Source organism: Tursiops truncatus, chromosome 16 (assembly GCF_011762595.2).
Source record: "Tursiops truncatus isolate mTurTru1 chromosome 16, mTurTru1.mat.Y, whole genome shotgun sequence".
Taxonomy (NCBI): Eukaryota; Metazoa; Chordata; class Mammalia; order Artiodactyla; family Delphinidae; genus Tursiops; species Tursiops truncatus.
The window spans coordinates 31,785,533-31,798,400 of NC_047049.1; the positions used below are offsets into that span (position 1 = coordinate 31,785,533).

The 12,868-nt window shown below is 41.2% G+C and overlaps 1 protein-coding gene across 16 annotated transcripts in view; it reads left to right on the forward strand.

The window, feature by feature from the left end:
* Positions 1 to 12,868, forward strand: part of SORBS1 (sorbin and SH3 domain containing 1) — a 240,787-nt gene that overhangs the window by 176,490 nt on the left and 51,429 nt on the right. For 6 of the 16 annotated variants that reach the window (XM_073794154.1, XM_073794164.1, XM_073794158.1 and 3 more), the window contains 3 exons: positions 1,544 to 1,658; positions 7,302 to 7,385; positions 11,987 to 12,088. In XM_073794154.1, the coding sequence (XP_073650255.1) occupies positions 1,544 to 1,658; positions 7,302 to 7,385; positions 11,987 to 12,088 (301 nt within the window). The remainder of the gene's footprint in view (positions 1 to 1,543; positions 1,659 to 7,301; positions 7,386 to 11,986; positions 12,089 to 12,868) is intronic. The other 10 variants (XM_073794153.1, XM_073794165.1, XM_073794155.1 and 7 more) reach the window with 2 other exon arrangements.

A 12,868-nucleotide genomic window follows, 5' to 3' on the forward strand; every position in this document is an offset into this window, starting at 1 on the left:
TGGGGATATATTTTGCATTCATAGGGATGTTGCAAGGGTAAAACAAGATGCTGCATGTAACATTTCTAGTAGTGCCTGGCTCACAGTATGCACTTAATAATGTTGACGATAATTATCATCCCTTTTTACCTCTTCCCAAGAGAAATCTTAGCCGTAAGATTTGTCATGTGTTTTTATACTCTGTGCATACTGATGGGGCGCATAGCAGAGAATATAATTTTAAAATGAAGCCACGCTTTTTAGTATCTATTTATTTATTCAACACATTATCAAAGCATAAGGCTCGCGTGGTTGTGATGATATCAGTCATCTGTTAATGCCCGCACCAGATGACCCGACTGTCTTTTATTGAGTCTTCTGCCCTCTGGAGCAACCTCCTGTGCCATCTGGACTGGTGTCCCATGCGTCTCCCAGCTCCATCTTCCACCACTTCTCAATCCACAAAAAGGCCCTGGCCAAACTGAATTCTTTATTTTTCCTTTAAATACACACCGTTTCACACCTCCAAACTTTTTCCATCTTCATAGACAAATGAACGGCTGTTTTTGAAAGCCCACATATACGTAAGTGACATCTGCCTGAGGAATTTGATAATTACTCTGAAAGGAAGGCTGGGTATACCCATAAATCCTTACAAGTGCATTCATCGAGCGCCTACTGGGTACATTCTGTGTGCGGATTGAACCAGATGCTATGGAGGAATATAAACATACCTAAATCATCGTCCCTGCCTTCAAGAAGTTTATAGCCTTGCAGGAAAAACTGAATATAATATCACAGTGCAAAGTGCAATTATGTGCATGTATAAAAATTTTGCAAATAATTTCCAAGGCTTCATGTGTCCTCTGAAATCCCTCACTGGATCGGGTTAAGTACTTGTGCCAAAGGCTGCAGTTTTGATGATTACCGGATGGGGTGTGGAATAGGGAAGAAGAACATGGTTATAATAACAAATAACATTTATTGAGTGGTTCCTGGGGTCCTGGCGCTCTGCTAAGTGATTTACATGCTGAGACATACTGTCTCATTTAATCCTTACAGAAACCCCATTTTTCAGATGAGGAAACTAAGGTAGGTAGCGGCAAAGTGCTTGGCCCAGATCAGCTAGCTAGCAAGTGCTGTAGCAGGGCTGGAGCCACAGCTGCCTGGCTCCGGGACCTGCATTCTCTCTCACTGCACTAGCCTGAGTGGGAAGTACAGGCATGTCTGGGGAATGATAAGCTCCTGAGAGCAGAGCAAGGTGAAGGATTTTTCCAGAGCAAGCTTTGCTGCTGCCGCTGCTGCTGCTTCCTTTCTTCTCTTTCTCTTCTCTCTGCTTCCCAGTGTCTGGTTGTGAGCACAGGACACCTCAAGCCTTTTGTGAAGCGAACACAGGGATCTGTTTGTTTGAAGAAGGAAACCAGCACAACTAAATGCTTTGGGCGGAGTCCGATTTTGTGCCTCGGATATAAAAATTCCTTGATTAGACTAGAGTCAGCCAAAGTCTGACCTGTCGGATGCCAATTTTCATGAAAATAGCTCTAATAGGATTTGCTTTCTACAGAAACGACTGGGAGCCCCCAGATAAGAAAGCGGATACAAGAAAATACCGTGCAGAACCCAGAAGCATTTACGAGTATCAGCCGGGCAAGTCCTCCGTTCTGACCAACGAAAAGATGGTAATGTGCATATTAAAGTTCTTTTGTCTCACCCTGCCTGCGTTCTTTAATCCAGATGCACTGTGTGTGCACTTGGATTACATTCTTTCTCCCTTGAAATAGACTTGCTTTGTTTAGAAGACAATGAAAATATGAAGCATTTTTACCCTTTTCATTTTTGCAGGTGTTCACAAAATAAGTCCCAAGAATGCTTTGAAAGAATCCTCTCGTTGTGGCTTTGTTGCTCTCTTTGCTCATGGTTTTCACTAATTTTAAATTTTGTAATGTAAGGTGGATTTTGCCACTCTCTTTTTTTAAACATCTAACCATTCGTTTATCAGGCTTATTACTAACTGGACTAAAGTCGGGGCTTCTTAGGTGACTCTTATTTGAACATGCGCAAAGTTTGTAGAAGTTACTAGTACATCATTAAAAGCCAAATAGTTAATATGATGATGTGACTTGGGGGAAAAAAGCCCCCGGCTGTTAGAGTATGTCTTTTAGGTCTTCCTTTTCTGACAAGTGCAATAGAGAGGACGAATTTCATATTCAGTCTGGTTTATGGTTCCCTATACAAGTTTGCATCTCCAAGCAATTATCAGTGGGGAAAATGGCCTGTATGGGCATAGCAGACCACCCTGCAAAAGCAGGGGAGAATTTTTACAAACTGATTAGTTTCATATCTGCCAATCACGTTTCCTTTTATTCACCCTTCATTAGAAAAAGCTGGTTTCAGAATTCTGAACATGGTTAAAGGGATCCTCCAAAGCTCTGTAAACCCTGCAGCTGTGCCAGCAGGATGGAATTATCATGCTGGGGATTGATTCTTATTAAAATGCTGTTACCACACTGAGTCCAGAATAAGTAGGCCTCTGAAATGAGGGCTCAAATTATTCTCCCTCCACCTCTTTTGCTCTACATGTTTTTAAGGAATAATTGATTTGACTTTTAATAAAAAGGTGACATCTTTAAAAGCACAAAGGGATAAGTAATTTTAATTAGGAAAAAAGGTTCAACAGGTCACAGAAGTGCTTCAGAGTCGTCATTCTTCAGCATTTACTGTGCACCACAGTTATTTTAAGCAAAAAGTTCTGAGAGGAGCGGAGAATTTTGCCTCGGGCTCAACCCTGCATTGGAGGTTCTCTCTCTCTTAGAAGGTAACAAGTATGAAAGGTAACCCTCCATACAGGTCTTCCTAGAAAGAATGTCACGTCCTTTGGGTATATTCCCGACACTTGAATAACAAGTGGTGGACACACCATCACCTGTCAGTACACTTCAATGATTTTAGAGACTCTGTAGGCCTTTGGGTGCTTTTGTATTGGCAATTTATTATTGTTCATAGAAGGTCATTGATTTATTGAAGGCTTGCTCCTTAATTTCTCCTTTGTTTCCTCCTCCTTTCCTTGGTTCCTAATAATTTGACCACTGTTCAAAACTAGGAAAAAAACAGTAACATAGTTTTATTTTTCTCACTTGATTCCACAATGGTCACAATGTCTTCCATGTCATAGTCCTTGGGATCATTTATACTGTTTTTACAAACCCCGAAAAGTAGCACACAGTGCCCACGGGGCCCTCTTAGGGGAGTTGCGCTGACCATAGACGTGGATTGCCAAGCACCGTCTGGGTGTTCCCACACAGGGAGCCCCCTGGTTGTACCAGGACCTGGGCCAACCCAATTAGGACGTAACACCAAAGGCTGGCCAGGGAGGAACATCACTGTGCAGCTGTTTTAGTTTCGTGCCTTTCCCTCTATTTAGCGCTGTTCTTCCCAAAGAGTCATTTTTCATTTCAGAGAGAATCTTCATCTTTTCACAGTCTACTCTTCACAGGGGTTGAATTCGTCCTTTATTTTTGAATTTCTTCTCCCGCTCTTTTTGCCACATGAGCAGAAACATTGGAATGTGAGTTTCAGTACGTGAGTCCTGCCTTTTGGTTTCCAGTGTCGGGTTTACCAGAATCTGAGGAACCCCCTTCCTTTCACAGCCACCACCCCACCACCACACACATACATACACACACACACACATTTTTGTTGTTGTTAACTGTGAATAAGTATAGTAACTAGAGACAGACAGGTGTAGAATCTAAATGTGCTCTCAGAAATGCACATCCCCTTTTAAGGGGGAAAATCCACTTTCCCCCCCAATTCTTTTCCAGTTGGAGGTGCTCGTGTCTGCTTAAGCCTGGCAATTTAAATTGTGGCCTCACAGGCACATCTCTCTATCTGTTGTTCACACAAAGAGTTGAAGAGTAGGCTGTAAAGGTTGCCTTAGAGCACATCTTGTTCCTGGAGCAAACCCACAGCATCCCAGACAGATAAACACTGTGCTACCTTCAGAATCCCCCCAGGAGATTCAGTCTTGGTGACCTAGTCAGCTGTCTGGCAAACTCACCTGAAGTTCTTCATAACTGTTTGGCCTCCCTCTTATCATAGTATGAGTCCATTTTCTTCTCTTCTGGTCTTGGAATTGGAGACCTGTTGGTCAGTCCCTGCTTTGTCAGAAATGGCTTTTTTCAGGCTGTGTTCCTTTTACTTTCCTCCAAAGTCCCTTATAGAACTGAACTTCAGCTCAATTCAATAAATATATACAATTGACCCTCGAACAACATGGGTTTGAACTGCACAGTCAACTTATACATGGATTCTTTTCAATAGTAAATGCTATAGCCCTACACAGTCGTGGTTGGTTGGATCTGTGGATATAGAGGAACCGTGGCTACAGAGGGCCAACTGTAAATTATACTTGGATTTTTCGATTGCATGCACCCCTAATTGCCCACACTGTTCAAGGGTCTGCTGTATAGAATAACTTTGATGTGCCGAGCTCTGCATTAGATGTTGGAGTTCCTGCTCCCATAGGGGTATAGTAGGAAGGACAGACATTAAAATCGTTATTACAGACACGATATATATTTGAAAGTGTAAAACAAGGGGATTTACCCAACTTGGTTTCTTCCCATTTCACTGTCACCTTGAATTCCTTCCTGACTTTTCAAGTTTGTCACTTGCCCCTGTTTTAGCTTGGTGTCATCCACAAACTAAGCAGGCCCGCCCCCTTCTCATGGGGAGTATGAGAAATGTAAACAGAACTGGACTAGGAATTGCAAGGTCTGAGTTCTGAGTTCGAATTCTGACTCTGCCTTATGTCTTGGGACATCGCTTAACCTTTCTGAACCACAGTGTTTTCATCTATAAAATGAAATTATTATCTGGCCTGCCAGCCTCACTGAAGCATTGAGTGAGAGGATCACGTGTGATAATGTGGGTTAAAGATCTATGACCATTATAAAGTGCCGTGTAAATGACCGGGCCACATTCAGATTATTTAATTAAAATCTGAAGTTAGTCTCTGGCTCCCGTCCAAGCAGCAAAACTGTCCTTCAGGACAATCAGGTGTTCCTCTCAAGTCACCTGCCTTTTCTGAGGATTTTGCCAAGCTGGGAAAAGATAGCCACCCGTAGCAGAGAACTCAGCCTGGCCTTGTGGAATCTGCTTTGCCTGCCAGTACAGAGAGCCTGTTCTGCATCTAGAAGGACGTTTTCTGCCTGTCCATCCTGTACTTGGATCTGTAGCGGAGTTATAAATGCAGGATCAAATTCTGTGCGGTACTGCCTCTTTCACTTTCCCTCTGGCAGCTCAGAGGGCTGAGGCTGGCTGCTCTGGGTCCAAGCTGGTTGACATACCTCCTGACTCAGTTCTCAGCCCGGCATTAACCTCAGCAGTAAAACAATCTGCAAACAACCTTTGACAATAAAATGGGTTCATTCTTTCAGGACTGAGTACCAGAACATTCAGGCAGTTTCCCGAAAGAGTTGATACTTTTTTTTTTTTTAATGAAAAGAAACTACTCCCAGAGAGCAATTTATAAATAGTCTCTTAAAATAATAAACATGAAATAGGTTTCATGGAACCCCATCATACAAGGATCTAGGGTGTCCCTGTGTCTAAACTGTCTCTCCTGAATAGTGGTGTCTTTGTAGATATTGTGCCTCATTTCACTGAATAAATACAGAATCCATTATTTTACATAATTGCAAAATCCATTGAGAAGGAACACGCATTCTCCAAGATTTAAGCCCTGCGCCCCTAAGGACAGTTGGAGGAGGTTTTAATCTGGATTCAAGAGGGCAGACTCTGTTTCAATATATATTTCCCTTTGATTTCAACTAACGTCTATCCAGTTAATTTCTGTTGAAGAAACGTCCTCTGCCATATTTTCCTCTATTTAAAGCAAAAGTAGAAATAATGGTAAAGATTCTTATAGGGATTTTTAGAAGAGATTGGTAAAGGTCACTAAGGAAGTTTACAGTCATTTCAATAAGCTACAAAAGGCCTGTTAACGGAATGTTAAGAAAAATGTATCCAGGAGGAGCAGCTTTGGGAAGGAGTCACTTGGAGATGCGTCCACAGGATCTGCAGTTTCCTACCTCATGTGTCATGGCCCTGAGGGCGTGAAGTTTCTTATGATGTTTTCAATCACAGTGGAAAATGTACATTTACTATTTCATATTGTTGTCAGAATATCACCACCTATCTGTTTTGTGACTATCAAGATCTTTTGAAACGTATATACCCGTAGGAATTAAGCCGTGAGCCTCTAACACTTCTATCTGATGTGACCATATCTCCAGTTTATTAAGGGGAAACCTGATTTGCTTTCCAGGCATTCATTTTCCAACTAATTATTTCCGGAAACACATGCTCTTCCACAGAGCAAGGTACCAGAACTTTATAAATATTTGATTCAACATGAAATCCCATGGAATCATATTATCAGTCTGTGAACTACTTTTTAGAGTCGTATAAAATGAGAAATCTAACTTATTTTTGTAACATAACCCCGAAGTTTTTTCCCCACCTATCGTTCTGTTATCTGTCTCGTTCAGCTTTTCCCTCGCTTTATTTTTTCCCGAGTTCTTTAACGTTTATTTCGTAGAACACAAAGTATATTCTGTCTGTATTCACCCCCCATGGATGCTTGTTTAAAATGTTTTTTCACTTGTGTCTACTGTTTTTACTTACATCATCTTTCACTTTACTCTGTATGGGACATGGTTTCTCACCTACTCATGTGCCATTAAAGATGCAGTATTAACAAATTGGCTTTTATAAAAGTGTCAGTATTTGCTGCTTATTTTGAAACCCTTAAGGCAGCCTTGCAAATAAGTACTAAAACTGTACTAGCCCATGAAAAGTGTTTGCTGTACTCATCTGGCGTAGATGGCTAAACGTTTGATGTGTTCCCCAGGTTATTTGCTCTTAACTAATAGCTCTTTGTAAAGAGGGATAAGGGCTCTCTTTTCTCCCACCACTCAGACAATTACTAAGGGAAACTGTCATGCCCATGTTCAGATCTGTTGGGAAGGCGGCAGTGTGGTGCAGCGTTCTCCATCTGTCGTCCCTCTGCCTTGGGACCGAGAATGACTCCCTCACTGCTCCCTACCTAGTGTGCCTGTTTTCATAAACACATCCTTTCCCGCCTGTTTCAGCTCCCCTGATCTTGCTCATGTCAATAAAGAAATGGATGATCGCTGCTGTTGAATGCAGGTGCTGTATATTTCTGGAAACCACTGCATCTCTACTGGCCGGTTCCTATGTAATCTCTGCATAATGTTATCCTTCTCTCTCTTCCATTTCCCTATCACCAACCCCTATAGAGTCGGGATATAAGCCCAGAAGAGATAGATTTAAAGAATGAACCTTGGTATAAATTCTTTTCGGAATTGGAGTTTGGGAAACCGGTAAGTTTAATAGCTTCAGTGGTTATAGACACCTTTTTTAATAGTGCTGTTGATGCATTGTTGCTGCTAAAAAATCAGACCTATTTGTAAAGAATTCAGGAACTGGGGAGCAGCCTTGTTGGCTGTCAGTGGTGGGATTGTCTATTCTAGCTACAACCTGTGAGCTTTCCATTGCTTTACTTCACCAAGAAAGGACAGTGAGCTCTGGACAGTATTTCTTGCTAGAAAATCCCCCAGGAGACATGGCTAAGTCATTGCTTGTTTCAGGACCTCCCACCACTAGCAACAAATATCACACACCTTGTAGATTGCATTATTTCGGCCTTTGGTTCAGTTCCTTGACCAAAGACTTCATGGTGTACTGAAGACAACCAGGAAAACACATTACACACTGAGAAAGACCAGCATTGTCACTGCTTTGAATAGAAATTTTAGAAGCACACATGCAAGGGAAGTGGCAGTGCAAGTGGAAAAGGGCCTCTCTATGCAGAGGTGATCCTCGAATGCCATCCTGTTACAGGCGACTTTTAGGGAATGATTTCTTTGAGGTAGGATAATATTTCCCCAAATTAGAAATGAGAGTGAGGAATTCTAGCAAACTTAATATTCAGCCCAATAGCCTGTAGCTTCCCTGTGATGTGTCTGAGTTCGCTTTGGTACAAATTGATTTTTGGCACTTAAAGGAGGATTTTCTTGGCCTTGCACCCAAAGGAGTATCAAACCGAAGGGAGAATTGAGCTCATTTTTTCCACTGGAGATGACTGGAAACTGACTTTAAAGCTCCAGTTACTTTAAAGTCTTAATTATTACAGCTGCAAAAAGAATTTACAGGTGGAGGGATTTAGTGTATAAAAATAAAACATTTTATTAGATGTTTGTATGAGACTTTAAGCATTGAATCGGCATTTGAATCACCAGGATGTAGAATGATAGTTTTATTTGCAGATAGCAATTAACTTTACAGCTCAGTAAAATGTTCAGTTCTGTAGTACATTTTTAATGAAGATGAAGATGGAGAAATTTAACTTGCTCTGGAATTGCTGAGCTTTGTTTGAATGTCCAGTCATTTTCTGAGTTAGGAGCACCTGCCTTGCAAACACCCCTTCTTGTAGGAACAGGCATTCCTCCCACTTTGTCCCCTCCCTGACACTGTCACCTAACGTCAGCCGAGGTGTCCTGGATGAACAGCGCCACCTAATGACCAGCAGAGAGGGAAGCATCCAACCCAAAGTCTGCACCGTCTCCTCCTCCCCACCCCCCAAAGCTTTGGTACACACCTCACTTCGCCCCTCTCTCCCTGTTTTCTCTGCTGTCCACCATTCACACATCAATGAAGTCTACCTCACGCAGTCTCTTCCACATGCAAAGATTTAACAGTATTCTAACCCTTTTCCTTTTCTTTTTCTTAAAACCTGCTCAATTATCTCACAAAAAACCCTGCAGAAATGTGTACCCCTGCCCCCTCAAAAAAAAGACCATGATTGGTACACGCAATAACAATGCCATACTTTCATCAGAGAAAGCAAAAGACATTAGCTTTAAATTGTTTATAATAAGGAGACTATGCCATTGAGTTTGGAAACCCTGTTCAGAATCCACAAATTTCTAGCCATCTCTTCATTTGCCAGATAACAAAGAACTATTTTAGTTTTACTGAAATATTAACTTTTAGGAAAAGTTATGAAGCCATTTTTTTCTAATTAATTGTGATTGGTTTGTTTAATTAAATCTGTCATCGTAAATAATACTCTTCGTTAGCAGTAGACAGCATTTCAGTCACAGCATATTTAGATAGGCTCTGTGAATAGCTCCGTGAATTAGCATCGTTTCTGCTGGAAACTGTAGTCTGAGCCCACACAACCAATCCAGACAAATGTTGACAACACGGTCCATTTGCGTACGGGGACCTTCCTGTAATTTGTATTCCTACCCCATTGTCCCAACTGCCTCTTAATTATTTAAAGACTTAGAGATGCTTTTCCAAAATGTCATTTTCTCTGAAGCCAGAGTGTTCCTTGCATAGACCTTAGAGTCCTTCTTAAATGGGACTACCTCGTTTTGTGTAGGTCTTTTAAAGTAATAGAAGATGATACTTTTGAAGACTTGCCAAAATAGCTTAATCAATGCCTATATCCTGAGGAACAGCACTGAGGCGAACGGATCCTTATGGTCTGAGTCATCCTGAGGGTGGGCTTGTTATCTGGTTGAACCAGGTTGATGACTCCCAGAGTTTGGGAGGAAGGTGTGATGGGGAGAAATGTTTTCTTCACTTCTCTCCTACCCCAATCAACTCTGGGCCACAAAAGAGCAAGAGACGTAAATAAGAGGGGTGTAATCCATGGCAGCTGTTTCGGAAGACTTTTCAGTCATTCAGAAGCAGAATGAAATTAAAACTGCTATCAAACCACGTGGATCATCGTTTCTCCTTTTTACGCCACGTGAACCTAGGACCCACTTCCCCCTAGTAAAGCCTGCCAGACCTTTAGACATTTAGCCTGAACTCCTTTCTTCCTTGGCCCCTTCACTTAAAGCCACCCAAAATGAGCTGAAGTCTCAGCAAGCTCCTGACTGTAATACCTTTTAGGTCTAATGAGTTGTAGGATATCAACTAATTTAAGACTCCAGGGACCATTTGGGGCAAGATTATTTAAAACCAATTTAATTTGTAAGCACTGTCTTATTTTTCGCAGTAAGTAAATGAGTAGGGCTACCAACAGTGACTTGGAAACATCTCCATCCCCAGATGAACAATCCAACTGTATTAAGTGCTTAAAGCTGAATGGTAGTTGTCAGTGGCACTTACTTTACAAATTGCAGAATACACGCAACTGATATTACATACACAAGTTACTGGTGAAGGCACCTTGGAATCAATTACGTTTCATTTGTAAAATCAATTACTTTTTATTTGGCCTAGAGTGTCAGCTCTTTCTTCTTTTTTCTCCCCATAATTTCTACAGAAATGGATGTGATTTCTGTAAGTAAGCTCAGGGCAAAATGTAAAACTAATTTGAATGTTTCCACAGACTTGGTTATGATGAAATTTGCACAGAATGATAGGAGTTATTAATGATATCATCTCCTCAGGGGTCATTGTGTAAGGAATTTCAAGTCTAAGTGGGCAGAACAAGAAGGTTTACTTAGTGGAAGAGAGGTTGCAAAGATAGAAGCGGCTTGTAACTTCCAGATGTCCTACCCTCTGGACACCCCTTAAAACAATTCTCCTGGCAGATTTCTACTTCGGGAATGCAGTTCTAATTCTAACATGAACAGTTAAAGGAGAAAATAAAAATAACCTTACAGTTCACTGTTTAAATTCAAAGAATAAACTCTGCTCTCTAAGAGAGATGGAAGGTTTGACTCTACCATCAGCAGTATTATCAAAGTCTAGGTAAACTGTGAAAGGAGATTTTTTAAAACTTATCTAGTGAAATTGTCTAGTTCTACAGTGCAATATTTAACACCTGTTTCATACATGGATTTCATCGTCACAAGCCACAGGAAGCACATTTAGCACCATGTACCCACCCTTGGTCAGATCTCCAAATTCACACGTTTATGAAGACATAATGAATTTTACAGGCGACAAGGCTAGCTTCCAAAATGTAGGCTCTCAGTGTCCATCTTAGTTGGAAAAGAACAATGAGGAATTTAAATGTTTGTTTTTGTTCAAATTGGCGTTAATGCTTTTTTTTTTCCTTTGTTCTTTTTAAAGTTTTCAGTATTTATAATCCAACAGTGATGGACTCTTGAGACAGAGATGCAGAAATAAACCTCCCACTTGAACATTTCCAGCTCCTGAGTTCCATGGGGTCCCCAGGTGGCCTCAGGAGACAGGGTGCCCGCTCCTTTCGTTTTTAATTCACTTTTCTGTGTTGAGACAGTTCTCCTAGTGTTGCCCCTCTTGGTTTGAGCCGGTCTCCATGTTTGTCTTTATGTCTTTACGCTCATTTCTTCATTTCCTCCTCTGCTTCCCGTCAGCCTCCCAAAAAGATATGGGATTATACTCCTGGAGACTGCTCTATCCTTCCTAGAGAGGATAGAAAGGTAATTCCACTGTGGGCTGTGTGTGTGCGCTCTGGCCTGGCTAGTGTGCGTGTGTTGTGGGCTTTTTTCTTTTATTAAATCCCCCCCTTTTATTTTTAACTTGATTGTAACTTTTTTTTTTTTTTTTTGGCTTGGTGATAAAACAGTTTAACAAAGTCTCTTAAGACTTATACTAATGTGTAGAGGTTTTTAAAGCAATTGCTTATTCTTCTGACATATAGTATGTGTCATAGTCACCATACTCTGAAAAAGAGAAAATAGGTATTTCCTAAAAGGTAGGTTTTTGGGGTCTGTGTAGTTCCTCTCTCTAGCAAGTAGAGTAGAGTTTTGGAGCTCTGATTACCACAGGATTTATATTCTCTATGCCTAATGTTGCATTCCCTGTTTTCCTGTCTTTAACTCATTTCTAGTAAGCTCTTGTGTTTTAGTCATGCCATCTTTGCCTTATTAATGTATGATACTAAACAAACTCGTTTTTCAAACGTAACCTTCCATGCTGTCTGCCTTTCCTCCTAACTAAAACACTCTTTCCCATCTTTTCTTTCTTGAACCAGACTAATCTAGAAAAAGATCTCAACCTCTGCCAAACAGAGTTAGAGGCAGATTTAGAAAAAACGGAGACGCTTAATAAAGCACCCAGTGCAAACCTGTCACAGGTATTTCCGAGTTTTTCTCGTGCCCTCAGTTCCCTTTGCTTTCTTCTTTGTTCTATGGTTTTTGATGTAGTTGGGGTGATGAATGGTTATGCTGGTCATTTTTAAGCTGCATGGCTTTCTGGCTCCTGTTTTAGGTCACCCCTGACCCCCAAGTTAATTGTTGTTTGGATTTCTTTTGAGCTTGGCATCTTCCTTAAAGGGGATTTTTCAAATATATATGCAGGGTGGCTAGTGATTGAACTGCTCCCCCCCGGCTTACCATCCTCTTTCTCTGCTTTCAAGGGGTCACCCTTTTAACTCCCCTTCTGCCCCCTTGTGTGTATACCTTCTCTGAATTTTCAGGGAGCCTTTTTTGGGCAACTTCTATGTCTTTTTTGCAGCCCTGGGAGATACCAACCTCAGAGATCATTTTCAAAAACACAGCAGCTGTGATTCGAGTGCCTCTTGCGTGCAAGGCACTGTCAGAATAGTAGTATTTGTAATTTGAAAGGTCAGAAAGTTCTTAATGAAAAAATGCACTCCGGGGACCAGACAGCCTGGCCACAAGCGTTTGAAACTCTGCCTACATTGATATTTTTAAAGGGAGCTATGTCCCAATGTGGTTTATTAAAGGATGTGTCAGAAAGAGAGAGAGTCCAGGGTAAATGGGCTCCCAAGGCGAAGAAAAATACCAAATGTTTGGAGAACTACCCCCAGGGTTCCCTGACAAAACAAAGGAGATGCTTACAAGGAAAGGGTATCTTTATAGAAAATAAAAAAAGGAATGCGGACACTGCTGAA